Below are 16,798 nucleotides of genomic sequence, written 5' to 3' on the forward strand. Positions count from 1 at the left end.
CTATGACCACTTGAAAATGCAGAAGTAGTAATAGTGGTTAGAAAAACCTGTTAACACAGTTTTACCTATATGTTGTATCGTTCATTTCTATTTTTGTGTATATTTATATAATTTTTTTTAATTTTACATTTTCGCTGTATGGATTGGTGTGAGGCAGTTACTTTGCATTTAACATATTTGTTTTTGCAACGTTAAATATATAAAATATGAAGGGTGTCCTTGCACTATAAATGGAGCTTATCCCTTTCCCCTTACTCTACACCAGCACACAAGTGGTCAATGGAATTCCATTTTAGACACTAGGTGCTAACCCCTGTGAGGCTTATAATATGGTAGTTTATCTCAGCTACATCTATCTCATCTGTCTATCTCAGCTACATTTCCCTCATGGGAGCTCTAACAGCTCAATGCATGTATCTAACTAAGCTTGATTTTTTTTTTTTTTGTATCTACAATGAACTCACTAGTAAAAACAGATCAGTCGATAAGACTCACCAGTAACATTGTGTAAAGTTTCTCTGGCAGGCTCTTCCATTTGACTGATTTTATCTTTCACAATAGCCTCAAATGTTTTATAATTTACAAATCCTGGCAGTTCTCGTCCCCGATGCAATGTCTCAAATTCAGCAACTTCTTCTTTTAGATCAAAATTAACTGAAAAAAATGTAAAGTTAGCATATAATGTAGTTATTCAAATGAATACATATTGGAATTGATAATTGTGGTAATAAAATGATAACCTTGAAAGTCATTAAGGTTATTGTTTTCTTTGGGAGGTAGGGTGGACAACATAGTTACATGTCGTCACTTTTACATAGTTACATAGCTGAAAATAGACATGCGTCCATCAAGTTCAGCCTTTCTCACATCTGTTTTTGCTGTTGATCCAAAAAAAGGCAAAAATCCAGTCTGAAGCACTTCCAATTTTGCAACAAACTAGGAAAAAAATCCTTATTGACTCCAGAATGGCAGTCAGATTTCTCATTGGATCAAGAAGCTATACTTAAAAAATATATCCCTGCATATTATATTTTGGAAGTATTTATCCAGTTGATGTTTAAACATCTGTACAGACTCTGATAAAACCACTTCTTCAGGCAGTAAATTACACAACCTTATTGTTCTTATGGTAAAAACCTTTCCTTTTCCTTAGACTACATCTCCTTTCTTCCAGTCTAAATGCGTGACCTTTTGTCCTATATATAGTGACCTGTTTATGCACCTATTTCAGACAATGGTTTGTATTAGCCCTGAATATATGCTATTATATCCCTTCTGAGGCTGTGTTTTTCTAAAATAAAGATATTTATAATAGTATTACAAGTACATTTTCCTGGCAGTCTGCTTAAAGATGCAACAATTCTATTTTCAACTGCAGTAAATGCCACTGTGTTGTAATATGGATTTTAGAAGTGACTTCACTCTAATGCATATTAAGGTGTTCAGTGCTATCATATTCGTAAATCCAGCCAAAACAGTATACAATATAGACCTATATTTAAGTCAAAATCTTAACTTTTTTAACAAAACACAATAAAGAGTCCTTGATATCTTTGGAGATTGCCATTTCAGGCTTCCCAAGCAGTCCTGATTTAAGTGCGAGCGTCCCTTATTTAGGATCCTGTCTCTCAATCCTGACATTGTTCCCAAGTGTCCAACTTTTAGGGGCCCCAGGGAAAAGTCAACCGGAAAGCATATTGAGAGTGCATGATTAGGCATGCTCGTGCTATGCTCTGGTCACTAGGACCCTGCAGAGAGTGATGAAACAGTGGGCAAACTTACGTGATGGGCAGGCAGTCTGCGAGTTTGAGACTGAGCTGCAAATTCTTGGGTGAACCCACCCTTTTGGGCTGGAAATTTGATGCAAATTGTCTCACTGGCCCACTCTCTCTTACCCCACTTGCTACAAGAGATGTAGGAGGTATGCCATCCTGTCTTCCTTAAAAGGCTAAGTTATGTTCTAAAAACTGTTGCAAAAATGTAAAAGGTAAGGAGTCACTAATGGAATGTGCCTCCTGGTCCCTCTGGCTTCCATGGTGATTGCTCCACTCTTAGTACTTTAGACCATTTTTCAGAACATAGCACTTTGATTAAAAAAGCCCCACTGTTTCATTTCTATTCTTCCCTCTATGGTGACTGTGAATTCAGGTGTAAAAGACAGAACTTATAACAATGGTTGTCAGGGAGTTTTTTGAGTTGTTGATTTTGCTACATATAATATTAGTTTTCACATCTCATAAAAGCATTCCCATTAGATATAGGGATGGATATGTTGACATGATATTAAAAATTCTGGAATGAGACAGTTCCCCCTTTTATAGAATTATACAATTTGCCATACTGTCATGTGATCTTACATTCCTCAATGCTGTCATCAAGTTTGTTTTGCCAAGAGTTGAAATGTTCCCGAACTTTTGAAAAAAGTTTTGGGTTTTTTGCCGAAGTTATGAATTCCTCTCCTTGTGTGGCACGAGCAATACATTGGTTAAATTGTTGGATTTTCTGCAAAAAAAATTGATGCAAGACAGAAGATTAAGGCAGGTAGAACTTTTAAATAAGTAATCACAAACTGAACTGCCAGATCCAGCATTTTTTCCAAGACATGTTCCAATTCTATGGGCTACAGTTTATAGAGCATTCGTGTAATGAAGGAAGGGACTGACTGAAGGCCATTTGGGATTCCTTCTAATGATTGGTGGATTTGTTTTACCTTCCTTCAGCATATGAATTCTATATACATCGGTTCTCATGTACCATTCAACAGAATGTACAAATAAAACATGTCCAGGAAAATGTGATGGACTTGGAACCTTAAAGGGACACTCCATGCACCCAGACCACTTCTGCCCATTGGAGTGGTCTGTGTGCCAACTCCCACTACCCTTAACCCTGCAGCTGTAAATATTGCCGTTTTTATAAACTGCAATAATTACATTGCAGGGTTAACTCCTCCTCTAGTTGCTGTCTACTAGACAGCCACCAGATGGCACTTTCTGGTTTCTAGCACAGGTTTTGTGCTAGAGCATCGCTGGATGTCCTCACGCTGTGTGAGGACCTCCAGCGTCGCTCAATTCCCCATAGGAAAGCATTGGAAGCATTTTCAATGCTTTCCTATGGAGAGGTCTAATGCGTGCGCGGGGCATTGCCGCGTATGCACATTAGGTCTCCCCCGCCGGCGGCTGTGCATGCGCGATCGGTCTCCCCCGCCGGATGACGTCGGCGGGGGTGGAGCTTTGGCGGACCCAAAACCACCGCAGAGGGATATTGGCGGGGGTCTCAGGTAAGTCACTGAAGGGGTTTTCACCCTTTCAGCAACATGGGATGGGTGGTGGAAGAGGGTACCTGCAGTGCCAGGAAAACAGTTTGTTTTCCTGGCACTGGAGTGTCCCTTTAATGGGACACTCCACTGCCCAAATACAAAATAAATCAAATCACTTTTTTAGCAGATATACACCAAATGGAAACTTGCATCCATTGAATTATGCATTTTTCCATTGGGGTAAATCTAAAAACATCTTGAAAAACCTGCAAGTCTCTAGTCTGCAGCCTTTGCAAATCCTGCCCTTCTAATCCCGCCCAGACTGTCTGTGGCTGTCCAATCCCAGACTTCCCAATGCAGCTCAATGAAGAGTCTTTGCAAGGCAGGTGCTCTGGGCAATTGCTGCCACTTGAGTTTAGCTCCACGGAGCTAACCAAACCAGGAAGTAACAGGATCGGTTGTCTGTTTAAAGCCAAGGGGTTGTTACCAGGCTAATTTAGAAAAGGGTCGGTTTCTATTAAATGTATTTTTTGTAAAATTTAAAAAAGAGGACACACTCTTCACACATAAAGCTTTTAAGTAAGCAAAATTGATTTAGGGGTCTGGAGTGTCCCGTTAATTATATTGGTTTCTGTCACAACTCAATTCATAACATTTCCTCCTTTATTCATAACCTTGTAATTATTTTGAGTTAATGTTTGTGGCAGGAGTATTGCTTCTGAATTACATATGAGTTAATCACACTCAGATTTTTTCATAGATTTCCCTGTGGTTAATCAGGACTTTAATATCCTGCATGAATAAAAAGCAAAATAAATAAATAACAACATTAAAACAATTCCATCAAAATTATAATTAAATCAGATTTTTGAAAATTCACACTTTGGTGAATAATCCTGTATGTGTTTTGTAAATATTTAAATGTTTGAATATTTCTGGATAAACTTTTAAACGATTTAATATTATGAAAAATATGAAAAAAATGTAATACTGTGATATTTTTTATACATCTCTATATTTTTTTATACATGCTATGCTTTTTTTTATAATTTAATAAATTGAAAAAAAACATTTTAAAAGTTTATTTTAAAAAAATGCAATCATTTGGAAAGGTTAACTAACAATATTAAATCGCTTCCATGTTATGTCTGTGGGTGTTAAAGGACCACTATAGGCACCCACACCACTTCAGATTAATGAAGTGGTCTGGGTGCCAGGTCCATATAGGGTTAACCCTGCCTGTTTCAGAGAAACTGCTATGTTTACATATGGGTTAATCCAGCCTCTAGTGGCTGTCTCACTGACAGCCGCTAGAGACGCTTCCGCGCTTCTCACTCTGAAGACACTGCCGTCCATAGGAAAGCATTGAGAATGCTTTCCTATGGACTGACTGAATGCGCGCGTGGCTCTTGCCTCGCATGCGCATTCGCATTCGGTGGATGACGTCGGAAGAGGGAGGAGAGTCTCCAGCGCAGGTAAGCCTTTAACCCCTTCTTCCCCGTAGAGCCCGGCGGGAGGGGGGCCATGAGGGTGGGGGAGACCTATTAGCACTATAGTGCTAGGAAAACAAGTTTGTTTTCCTGGCACTATAGTGGTCCTTTAAAGTGTAGATGAAGTAAGTTTTCACATTATTAGTTATAAGTAGAATGCGTTACTAAACCATTTGATTCATAGAAGGAAAATAGAATTTGTTGTGAATTGCTGCTATAATTAATTAGATCCATCATTTCTTAATGTAAGGCATTTTTTTGTTGATTTCAGAGTTTTTCTAGAAAAAAGGAAGCACCGAAGTGCTGAAGTTCCCAGCTAATGGGAACAGGAGTGTGTCTGCAGAACTGATAGGGGATAACCCTTGTGTATGTACATAGACTATAGAATGGAGATAGCGTGATCCGTAGGCATGGGTAGCCTTGGGAGCGCTAAGGGGTAGTTCTGCAGATGTTGTTCTGCCTTAATTACCAATCTTAGAAAATAACTTTTATTATGGGTATCATAAACTTGATGATCCCTGAAAATGAAAATAAAACTTAATGCACCATCACCACTAAAGATAAAATAATGGGGTTGGGAGGGACGATATACTTTGTGGGCGTATACCAGATCAAAAGGTAGTAATGCTTGTGGAGTCTGAAGGAAGCCTGCGTAAAAAGTAGCTGTATGAGTATCTCAAACTGTTTCACAGCCGCAGGGTAAATCCAAGGCTCCAAGTAGGGAGAGTGGATCTTTAAATAGCAACTAACTTAAGTAATTTCTACTGTATTCCTGCCACTTCATGTAGTGAGCTTAGTGCACAGTGTGATGGATCTATCTGTGGAGATCCACCTCCGTATGCAGAGCTCAAATGATGGCTATTGGAACAGAGCAATTATTAGTCTAAAGATACACTACTAACTGGTTCTCACACTTGATAAAGTTAGCAAGTGTAACATACACTGAATACCATTGTGGAGAACCTGCTGTGTATGTAGGGTTATGTAGAAATATCACCTCTCAATGTTGTAGAGGAAAACATTTCTACTCTGAAGGTATTCTCTCAAAGCACACTGCTGGCTGGATTAAACACTGTTTGCAAGTGTATCATACACTGGATACAGTTGTAGAGAACCTGCTGTGTGTGCAGGGCTTTGTAGACATATCACCTCTCAATGTTGCTGTAAAGAAAAAAGATTTCTACTCTGAAGACATTCTCCTGACTAGTTCTAGCACCAGTTTAGATACCAAAGGTCCCCATACCCCCTAAACTAAAGGTTCACATCAAACGTGCACAAGCTAAAAAAACAAATAGCGGACCTAACGTACGTTTCGGCGCTGCCAAAGCGCCTTTATCAAAGGTAAACCTGGTACTGAAACAGTTGGCGTTTATATGAGCCCTGTGAGCGATCCAACGACCAATCATATTTGGAGGTGTGTCTCATCTGTGCGCGCCAAGCCCGCACGCTGTGCGAGCTGTCAGTCAACCTTAGGGTCCGCCCACGTGGGTGTAAATGGGGCGGAACCTGTGAGCGGCGAAAACCGCCTGGCTGATCTGTCCGCAAAAGATAGTGTTATAACTAAAAGATAACACTACGATCCATCTTGCGTGAGTGCATGCTATAACTCTTCCCTAACAGCCCCCATTGTGGGTAGGGAAGTGATATGATCGCCCCGGCTGGTGTAGTGATACAAATCCTGGCCAAGAGTCTGGGGTGCCATGAGGAAGTATCAGTAACCATATAGATGGATGATGTGGAGACTAAGCTGGAAAATATAGGCATAAAAGCCCTATTCGGTTGTTGTATATTCATAGAGATAGAGCTATACAGAAAAGTTCCGGTCTGAAAGGCATCTATGGGAAAAATACCATCCCACTGTAGATGATGAATACCGAAAGATCTAAGGGGAAGTCTCTGTGATCTAAACCTAACCATTGCTGGTTAATTGCATACGATCGCTTAAGTCTAAATTTTACTTAGGGAAAGGAGATATCCAAATACTGTGCTCTGTCTATGTATGGTCTATGAGTATATATCACTGTTGGATTGGTTAAGTAGTACCTGGTTTAAAAGGGATCAAAATATATGAGAAAATAAATAGGTGAAAAAAGAACATTACAGAAGGAAAAAGAACATTACAGCACATTAACTATATACATATCTACATTTATAGAACATCATGTATCTATGAAAGGAGTGAAGGTGAAGCCCTCATTCAGACCTTTGGGGGCTAGCGTGTCCAGCTTAAAGATCCAATAGCATTCCCTCCTTTTGAGGGTCTGATCTAGATCACCCCCTCTTTTGCCTAACTGAATTTTTTCAATGCCCGCAAATTTGATGCACTTTGGGGTATCAATATGATTGTTTCTGATGTGCCTGGCCACTGGTGTGTCCCTATTGGAGGTCACAGAGTGGACGTGTTCCATGATACGTCTTTTGAAAGGGCGTATGGTCTTGCCCACATATTTCATACCGCATTTGCATGTAAGTAGGTAGATCATGCCCAAAGTGTTACAGTTGAAGAACTGCTTTATGGGGATTTCTATGGAGTTGCTGGAGTCAGAAATCGTTTTTGATCCTTTTGCTATGTGTACACATGCGACACATCTTCCACACTGATTTGTGCCTTGTATCTTCATCCAGGTGTTGTTTTTCTTTTTTGGTGCCGAAAAATGGCTGGGTACCAATATTTCTTTCATATTTTTACCCCGTCTGGCTGTTATTGATACTTTAGTAGTAATTACGTCCCTGAGGTGTGGATCCTCAGTTAGTAATGGCCAGAAACGCCCCATCACCTTCTTCACTTCATTCCATCCAGCGTCATAGCTTGCTATACATCTTATAGCTTTCTTGGGGTCCTCTTTGGGTTTATTGGTGAGTAGTTCTTCTTGTTCAAGGTTGAGTGCTCTCTGGTAGGCGTGTTTTAGGCACCTATTCGGATAACCTTTCTGTTTGAATCTTATGCGCAGATCTGCGGCTTGAATTTTGAAATCGTCGATAGATGAACAGTTTCTTCTTAATCTCAAGTACTGCCCCACTGGAATTCCTCTTTTGAGAGGGATAGGGTGGTGGCTCTCCCATCGTAGCATGTTGTTCGTGGATGTGGGCTTACGATAGAGGGTAGTCTCTATACCAAAGTCCTCGGTTATCCTTAGAGTGCAGTCTAGAAAATTGAGTGTCTGATCTCCAAATTCCATGGTGAATCTTAGGTTGAGATTGTTCGTGTTTAGTGTCTCTACAAACGTTTCAAAAAGTGGTTGGGTGCCTGTCCAGATGATTAGGACATCATCAATGTACCTTTTCCATAAGAAGATACATTCAGTAAACCTGGTATAGGGATCGGTAAAGACTATTTCTCTCTCCCACCATCCCAGGTGCAGGTTGGCATATGATGGGGCACAAGACGTCCCCATTGCAGTCCCCTGCACCTGGTGATACTGATGTAGAATTATTAAAAATCTTTATTGAACTTGTATTGAATTATTGCACTAACTCCATTTTAACCTGATACTGTGACAAATCCTCCATTTTGTCCTCATAACCTGACTTCTCCATATGAAAACTACATTACATGACAGAATTTCTCAGCACATCTAACACAATAGACAAAGACTGTATTCTCCATAAGGATATGACTAACCCAGGAACTGTTGAATTTCCCCTAACTCGCAACATAGTATAATTTAAAGGCCATGAGAACACAGTAGTAATGAAATGTTCTATTCATAAGAGACCTTGCACCTAACCACGAGACCTGACATCACCGACCGTGTAAAATGACGCTCAAGACCCCCTTGTCCCCACCCTGGTCCAAAACAATACCACCTCTTGGTGGGTGGACACGAAGCGAACCACTTAGTTTTTGAGCCAATTAATTATATTGATAGGTGGATACTAATCCAGACACTTAACAATTAATCCAATTAATGATGTTTATTCACTGATATCTTGATAATCAATGATGACGAAAATGCCTCTTAAAAGGGCCTGCGCGCCCGCTATTTCTTCACTTGCCAATAAATTTCCTCGAAGTTATTTTAACCCGAACTCCGTGTGTCAGACTGAATTACTTCAGCGTATATACGCAATTCAATTCTCTTTAATTTGGACAGGAACAGATAGACATTTAAACATTTTGGTTTACTGAAAAAGTACCATAACAACTTTGGCGCCCGAACAGGGACCCCGGGCTATGTCTGGCCGGTGAGCCGTCCTAAGGAAGATGCAGTTGGACGGAGGAATCCGGGTGGGAGGAAAGGAGATTGATCACCTCCAGGTGCACGGTAGAGACTTCTGCAGAGCCACCGGTATGTTTCGTCCCCTTTGATTGACCCGTCCACGTGTCTGTGACTGCTTCCCGGGAGGACATCAAAGACAGGTAATATCTTGCCCGGGGTCTCATTACCCATTTGTTACCTGCATTCAGTCTGTTACCTGGGTGTGTCTGTATTGGCATGGTCTAGTTTGGTTGCCCGGGCTGAATGTTTATTTGTTTCCCCTTTTTGGGATTAAAGGGGGGTGGACCCGTGGTAGTTTGCCTGGGGGTCCTGTGTTTGTCTGTTTCCCCTTTTTCGGGATAAAGGGGGGGTGGACCCGGGGGATTTGCCTGGAGTCCTGTTGCCTGTTTTACTCCTTTTAGGAGCCACGTGTCTGTGGCTGTAGGGAAAAAGGGGGGTTGACCTGTGGAAGTTTCCTGGGGGTCTTCTTTGCCTGTTTACTTCTTTTAGGAGCCTCGTGGCTGTGGCTGTATGGAAAAAGAGGTTTGTGGTATCGTGGGAACTGTGTAGAATCATAGTTTCCTGTGATCCATTTCGTGTCACTTTGATAGCCTAGCTAGCTTCACTGTGCGCTTCCGGACCCTCCAGCTCTAAGTGTTGAGTTGGGGGCTTCCTGACCCGGACCCTCCAGCTCTAGTTGAGTTGGGGGCTTCCTGACCCGGACCCTCCGGCTCTAAGTGTTGAGTTGGGGGCTTCCTGATTATTTAATTGTGGTAGGGGACTCAGTCTTGTGGCAGGGGACTCAGTTTCCTGGGGGGATTCAAGTAGGCATTGCTTGTTTTCCGCATCACGTGGTAGTGAGACTTATAAAGTGGGTTTTATAGGGGCACTACGGGAGTGAGGATAGCGCGGCCACTATTAGTGGACTGCTGTAACGAGGGAGGCATATGGATTTCGGACCGGTGTTAGCTGTTATCCTTGGCCGCTGGTAGTGAGACTTACGAAAGTCGTTCTCCAAGCGGGGACACTACGAGATTGAGGGAGGTGACTTTGGAGTAAGCACATGAGTAAAGGAAAGGAATTGCTGTTGATTTCATTTGAACTGTGATGCATGCACTGTATTTCAACTGTATTGTTGTTTTGTTTGTCTAATAGGAGTCATTCAAACTCCTGTGTCTGTCTCTAAGGATTTTTCCTTACCTTTTACCTTTTCTACACTTCCTGTACTATTATACTATCCACTCCCATTCCTCATTAATAGAGAAGTGATTGGTCACACACTTCTCACCTCGCTCCAATCCGTGTCTACCACCCCGGGTAGGCGGATTCAGTGACTAGTCTACGTTTTGGGAAGACGCACTTGAGTAGGACCCACCTTCCTCAAAGTGGCAGTTGAGCATTGTAGACGTTCCTGTTCAATTTTCCTTATCTTTCCCTATATCTAGGACGCTGGTGTAGGGGAAAGGGGAATATGGGGCAGGAGTTGGTTAAGCCCAGTAAGGGCTGGCTAGCATGTGATTTAGTTGAAGACAGAGAGGGTGAGGAGATGGTTAAAGGTGTTGCAAAGATTGCAAAAGTATGTAAAATTGCTGTGCCTACATGTGGTAGATTGCAACCAGAAAGTTGGCGTAGATTATTGATGGAGAAGAAAGGCAAGCTTGCAAATAATGATTTATTAAAGACAGCTGAAGCATGGTACAGAGTAGCGAAGGCTATTCAGCAAGAAGGGTGGGTTGAGGAAGAAATAATTCACACGGGTGTGAAATTGTTTGTGTATCATAATAACTGTGTTGCTGGGGCTTTTCCTCAGCCAGCGCCCCAAAATGGCGCCCAGGGGATGTCTATCCCCAAGGTTCAGTCAGCAATGGGTGATTGCCAGCTGACTATGTATCCCGCTCCCAATCCTCCCAGCACCCATCCCGTCACCTCCCCCGTTTGCCCGGTCCTGAATTCTGATGGATCTTTCTTTTCCCCTTCTCCTTCCCTAACACTCCCATCATCCTCATCCATTCCTAAGCCACCTTCTGTGTCTAATGCTAACATCTCATCTGCCATTCCTTCTCCACACTTTCTCTCCGTTGATAATCCTACCCTCCCATCTGCATCTGCCCAGTTAGCTAACCCCTCCTCCCCTGCCACTGTCAATCTTGCTGATCCCACTCCGGCCCCTCCTTCTTCACCCGCCTCTACTGATTCTTCTCCATCCTCTCCCTTGCCCGTCCCTACCACGGCCCAGGTTCCCACCCCCTTTGCTAATCCCTACCCAGCTCTCCTGCCCACTCCAGGTTCCGCCCCAGCCCCCGCCCAGATGGCTTGGCCATACCCCTTCCCATACCCCATGTCCATGCCCTATCCAAATTGGCCATACCCCTTTCCCCAAGCCACTCCCCAGGTTCCGGTCATGCCCAGTCCGGTACAATCTGCCCCGGATGTGCCCGCATCCAATATGGCCGCCACTTCTTCCCTTAACCCCAATGCAACTTCCTTCCCCGCCTCCAATATGGCGGCCCCCAGTCATTCAGCACCCCTGATGCCGGTGTTCCCGGTGATTACCGATCCCAAGATTATGACCCAATGGCAACTCCCGCCTCCGGGACTCCCTCTCATCCCCCGGCTCTGTCACCTCAGGTAATCCCCTCACGCAGGAGGGCCCAGATCATAGAGTTAGATGAGGACGAGGATGACAGGGATGACAGGCTGTCTCAGGATTCATTGGAGGCTGCAAGAGTCTCGGCCCACCGCTCTATTGGAGATCCCTTTGGCCATAAGGGTCGGGGAGAACGGGCCCCTCCTAAATATGTTGCCTTTAACCCCACACAAGCTAGTGCTTTAATGAAATCTCTCCCCGACCCAGAAAAGCAGCCTATGCCTTTTTACCGAGGGATAGTTCAGATTCAAAAGACTTATTCCGCCGCCTGGCGTGACCTACTGAGTATTTGTGCTATTAAAGCAGGGGATGCATATTGGCCTAGCATGGCCCGCCACCTCAGTACAGATCTGCTTACAAGTGATGTTGATTACCCCTCCAGAGTAACTTTTTGCAATCAATTGAAAGATTGGGCTAAGGACAAACTTGCAGATCAGGCTGCTGGTCTTACTGATGTTGTGCAAGACAAAGGAGAATCAGTGGAAAGGTTTCATGCAAGACTGTATCAAATGTTTACAGATTTGGGATTTGATCTCACTGACAAAATTCATTCACAAATGCTGTCAGGTGCGTTTGTCCAAGGTGTTAAAGACTCCATACGCAAGGGAATCATTGCTGCACGCCCTGAATATAAGGTTGTTCCTCTGGATACTTTACTCCTAGTTGCTAGAGGTTTGGAATCGGCCCAGACCCCCAGAAGACCCAGTCCAGCTCCCCTCATGGTGACCCGCGCCACCCCCATCACCCCTGCCACCAAGGGTGTCAAACTAGAGGATGTAACTTGTTTTAATTGCAAGGCTACAGGGCATTATAGAAGTGCATGTCCAGAACCTAGAAGGGAACCAGGGGAGCCCAGAAAGCAATCCAAGCCTGCCCCGGCCCCTAAGGCCGAGAAAACGGTTCCAATTGTTGAGGAACCAGATGATTAGGAAATAGGCAAACCTGTGTCATTAACCCCTGTCATGGCAGTGTCTACAGGGGATAAAGGGGGGGGCACTTGCCACAGTGACTTTACCCATTGAAGGCCAATCTACCACATTTCTTGTTGACACAGGTGCAGCCCGAAGTGTTCTAAGAGAACAAGACCTGCCAGATCCATCCTTCTTGTCAAGTATTGATGTCTCCTGTGTTGGAGTGGATGGCCAACCAAGACACAGTCCTCTAACAACCCCTCTGCGAGTTGGCACAAGCCTACTTGCTCGTTTTGTAGTATCCTCCACATGCCCAATTAACCTGTTAGGCGCTGATGTCCTCTCACGCCTGCAGGCATCTATAACCTTCACTCCAGATGGACAGGTAGAAATGTCTACACCTCTATCTGTTCCAGACACCTCAGCCTTGTGCTCCCTACCCCTGATGCTGCAATTAGAGGATTCCCATAGGGAAGCAGCAGAACCAAGGTCCAATTTCCCAGATATGTTGAAAACAGAGGTGCCTGCTAAGTTATGGTCCTCAGGTCCAGAGGACATAGGTCACCTAAATGTTCCACCTGTGGTGGTAAAGCTGATCCCTGGAGCTAAATTACCAAGAAAACCACAATATCCTCTCAAACCAGCACAGGCTGCAGCCATTTCTATCCAAATCAAAGCACTCTTGGAGAAGGGTGCTCTAGTGAAATGTAAATCAGAATGTAATACTCCATTGTTCCCTGTGAAGAAGAAAACTCCAAAAGGTGAGCCAGAGAAGTACAGGATGGTTCAGGATCTCCGTGCTGTCAATGAAGCAACTGTTCTGGACACCCCTCTTGTGCCAAACCCTCACACTCTGCTCTCAGGAGTCCCTCCATCTGCAAAGTACTTCACAGTCATTGACCTGGCTAATGCCTTTTTCAGTGTTCCACTGGATCCATCCTGTCAATACTTGTTTTCTTTCACCCATGAAATGCAACAGTATACATGGACTGTCATGCCCCAGGGAGCACAAAATTCTCCAAGTCAATTTGCAAAGGCCATGTGTACCATCCTTGACCCATGGCAAGCTGAACACCCAGAAGTTGTTTTACTCCAGTATGTGGATGATTTACTGCTCTGTGGAGATGATATACCCACTACTGAAAAGTGTTCAATTAGTCTACTTTGTTATTTAGCAGAACAAGGATGCAAGGCTTCACTTCTCAAGCTGCAATTCTGCCAACCTTCAGTAATTTTCCTTGGACATTGCCTATCTCAAGGTACCAGACATCTCACTCGGGATCGAGTCAGAGCAGTTCTGGACATTCTTCCCCCAAGGACTTCAAAATCTCTTCATGCCTTCTTAGGCCTCATTTCCTATTGCAGAGCATGGATCCCAGAAGCCTCTCTGCTTATGCAACCTCTCTATGATGCACTCAAGTCAGACCCATTCGGCCTGACCAATGAAGCTCTGGACAATTTCAAATCTCTTAAACGTGCCATTGCTTCTGCTCCTGCCTTGGGCCTACCAGACTATACCAAACCTTTCAAATTATTTGTCTCTGAAAGACAAGGCCATGCTACAGGAGTTCTTACCCAAACTAATGACTTAAGAGGCCGCCAGAGGCCTATTGGATACTTCTCGTGCCAGCTGGACCTTGTGGCCAGAGGTGCCCCTTCCTGCCTTAGGGCTGTTTTTGCTGCAAGAGAACTCATTGAAAGAACTTCTGATCTGGTCCTTGGCCACCCTCTGGTTGTTTTGGCCCCTCATGACATCTCTGCCATTATCAACCAAGTACAGCTCAAGCACGTGTCTCCTGCTAGACACTTGCGTCTACAATGTCATCTTCTTCTGCCTGACAACATTTCTATACAAAGATGTCAAGTTCTTAACCCATTCACTCTTCTTCCACTCCCTGAGGGGGGTATCTACTATGGGTTTGTCACGGATGAAACCTACATATACCTTCTCTGTGGATGTATCAAGAAAATAATGCATCCACATTTAACATTTTACGAAGGCAAAACACCTCTCTGTGAAGGCCCGGATTATGCCTTCTGTACCATGTGGTACAAGCCAAACATTACCCCTGAACCTTGCTACGAAGATGAGCTTTACCACTGGATTGAAGTGAAGCTCACTGCTCAGGATTTCTATTGTGACTCTGAAGGCAATAGCATGGTCCTGATCCAACTGCCCTCAGAACTTAATTACCTGTACCGCCATTGGGATACTGCTATTCCACATATCCCTGTCACCAAGTTGAAAACAAGATCATGGAATGATCTTGGGCCTATGGCAAAATTATGGGCCACCATGGATGAATCACAGCTACAGGAAAATGGCATTGCCAAATACACAACAACTGATCTTCTTCAAGCATGGCCACGCCATTTCCTGGAAAAAGAATTTAAAGACCTGGTCATAGTGAATGACTATGACCCAGAAACTCCTCATGACTGTTTTGAACAGATGAAAATGGAAACAGTGCACTTACCAACTGTGCATGAGAATCCATTACCAAATCCGGATTTCACCCTGTTTGTGGACGGCTCAAGGTATGCTGATGAAGAAGGAAAATACCACACAGGATATGCCGTAACCACAACAGAGGAAGTTCTCAAGTCATCATCTTTACCGCCAGCAATGTCTGCGCAAGAAGCTGAATTAAAAGCCCTGACTTCAAGGGAACAAGCTGGACGCTCGGGAGTAGAGCTCCGGCACCCTAGCGCTATATATAGCCCACATAAGCTAATTTCACACGCAAAACCACGCAATATGGACAAAAAGAACACCAAAAAACACCCTAAGAAGGGACCAGACACTGGGACATCGGTGCTAGACATGCTCACGGTCCAAAAATCGGGGCCGGCAGGGAGCCAAGATGGCGCCGGAGCAGGCCTTTCCTCAAGGTCCTCCCCACCACGAGCAACAGGGACTTCTGGCCTCACGACGGGAGACTCTGCACAAATCCTAACCAAGCTGGCAGAAGTGCAGACGTACCTTGCAGGAGAAATAGACCGGTCCACGTCCGTCCTGCGCGCCGAAATCTCGGCGCTGGGCACCAGGACCTCTCAATTGGAGGATCGCATGGACAACACGACCCGGGCCCATAACACAGTGATGGCGCACGTTAAAAAACTCGAGGCCCAAGTGGCTGAGATGGAGCTGGCGCTCGAGGACACCGCTAATCGCTCCCGAAGGAATAACATCCGGCTGCGGGGATTACCGGAGCGGGAGAACGAAGGCCCACTACAGGAGGTGCTCCTCTCAATCTTCCGACCGCTGTTGCCAACTTTGCCGGAAGAGCAGTGGTGCATGGAGAGAGCACATAGGGCACTCCGAGCCCGAAAACAAGATACCAACTCACCAAGAGATGTGATCATCCGTTTTCTCCACTTCCAGACAAAGGAGGCACTGATGCGGAGAAGCAGAGAAGAGGAGATACAGCACGGGGGAGCCACCCTCCAGCTCTACCAGGACCTGGCCCCCAGCACTCTGCAACGGAGGAGGGAATGGAGGCCAGTGACCGAGGCCCTAAGAAGAGCGGGAGTCCGGTACGCCTGGGGCTTCCCGTTCAAGCTGTTGGCTTTCCGGGATGGTGGGGCCCGAGTGCTGCTGCCTAGCGGAGACCCGGAAAAGTTCCTCAGAGGCCTGGGAGCGCAGATACCGGCACAACTATCGCTGGGTGCGGAGACCGGAGAGGAGCTCATCCCCCTGCCGACGGAGTGGCAGGACGCCGGAGGACAGAGACGCTCACGACCGGACCGGGTACAGTAATTCAAGGTGTCCCGAAGAGAAGGGGGTCCTGAGCTCAGGGGAGGGGAAATTTCACCACATCTTTGGGGCTGGGGGCAAGGGTCCACGTGGCGGCCACGGTGTCCACCCTCCCCCCCCGCCCTCCGCCATCCCTTCTGTGGGCCCCGGGGAATGGGGTCGGTGGCCATTTGGGAGGGGGGACCGGGGGATACGCTCCTGGGGGCTCGAGTTTGGACAGGGATCTGGACAAGACGGGCATATATGGCCGGAGGCTCTGCACCACAGGACACACCACCTCTAAGGGACAGAGAGCCGGGCGGCCTAGCAAGGGGCCGCGGACCTGATTGCCACACCGGCTGACGGGACTTTAGGCGGGGAACAAGAGGGGTAGGTGACAGAGGCGGGAGGCAGACGATAGCACTGTATGGGGGACTTAGCTTGCACACGTAGAGAACGAGGAGGGTGACTCCTGATGGCGGGAAACAACAGAGTGACACATAGCCCTGCAGGGTAACACCTCGGAGACAGAATCATATTTATACTCAGGGGAACT

At 45.2% G+C, this 16,798-nt stretch overlaps 1 protein-coding gene across 2 annotated transcripts in view; it reads right to left on the minus strand.

The window, feature by feature from the left end:
* The window catches only part of LOC134602297 (interferon-induced GTP-binding protein Mx1-like), a 53,122-nt gene that overhangs the window by 14,455 nt on the left and 21,869 nt on the right, over nucleotides 1–16,798 (minus strand). For both annotated transcript variants that reach the window (XM_063447063.1, XM_063447054.1), the window contains 2 exons: nucleotides 2,358–2,502; nucleotides 496–654 (listed from right to left, as the gene is read on the minus strand). In XM_063447063.1, coding sequence (XP_063303133.1) covers nucleotides 496–654; nucleotides 2,358–2,502 — 304 coding nt within the window. The remainder of the gene's footprint in view (nucleotides 1–495; nucleotides 655–2,357; nucleotides 2,503–16,798) is intronic.

This window comes from Pelobates fuscus, chromosome 1, assembly GCF_036172605.1.
Source record: "Pelobates fuscus isolate aPelFus1 chromosome 1, aPelFus1.pri, whole genome shotgun sequence".
Taxonomy (NCBI): Eukaryota; Metazoa; Chordata; class Amphibia; order Anura; family Pelobatidae; genus Pelobates; species Pelobates fuscus.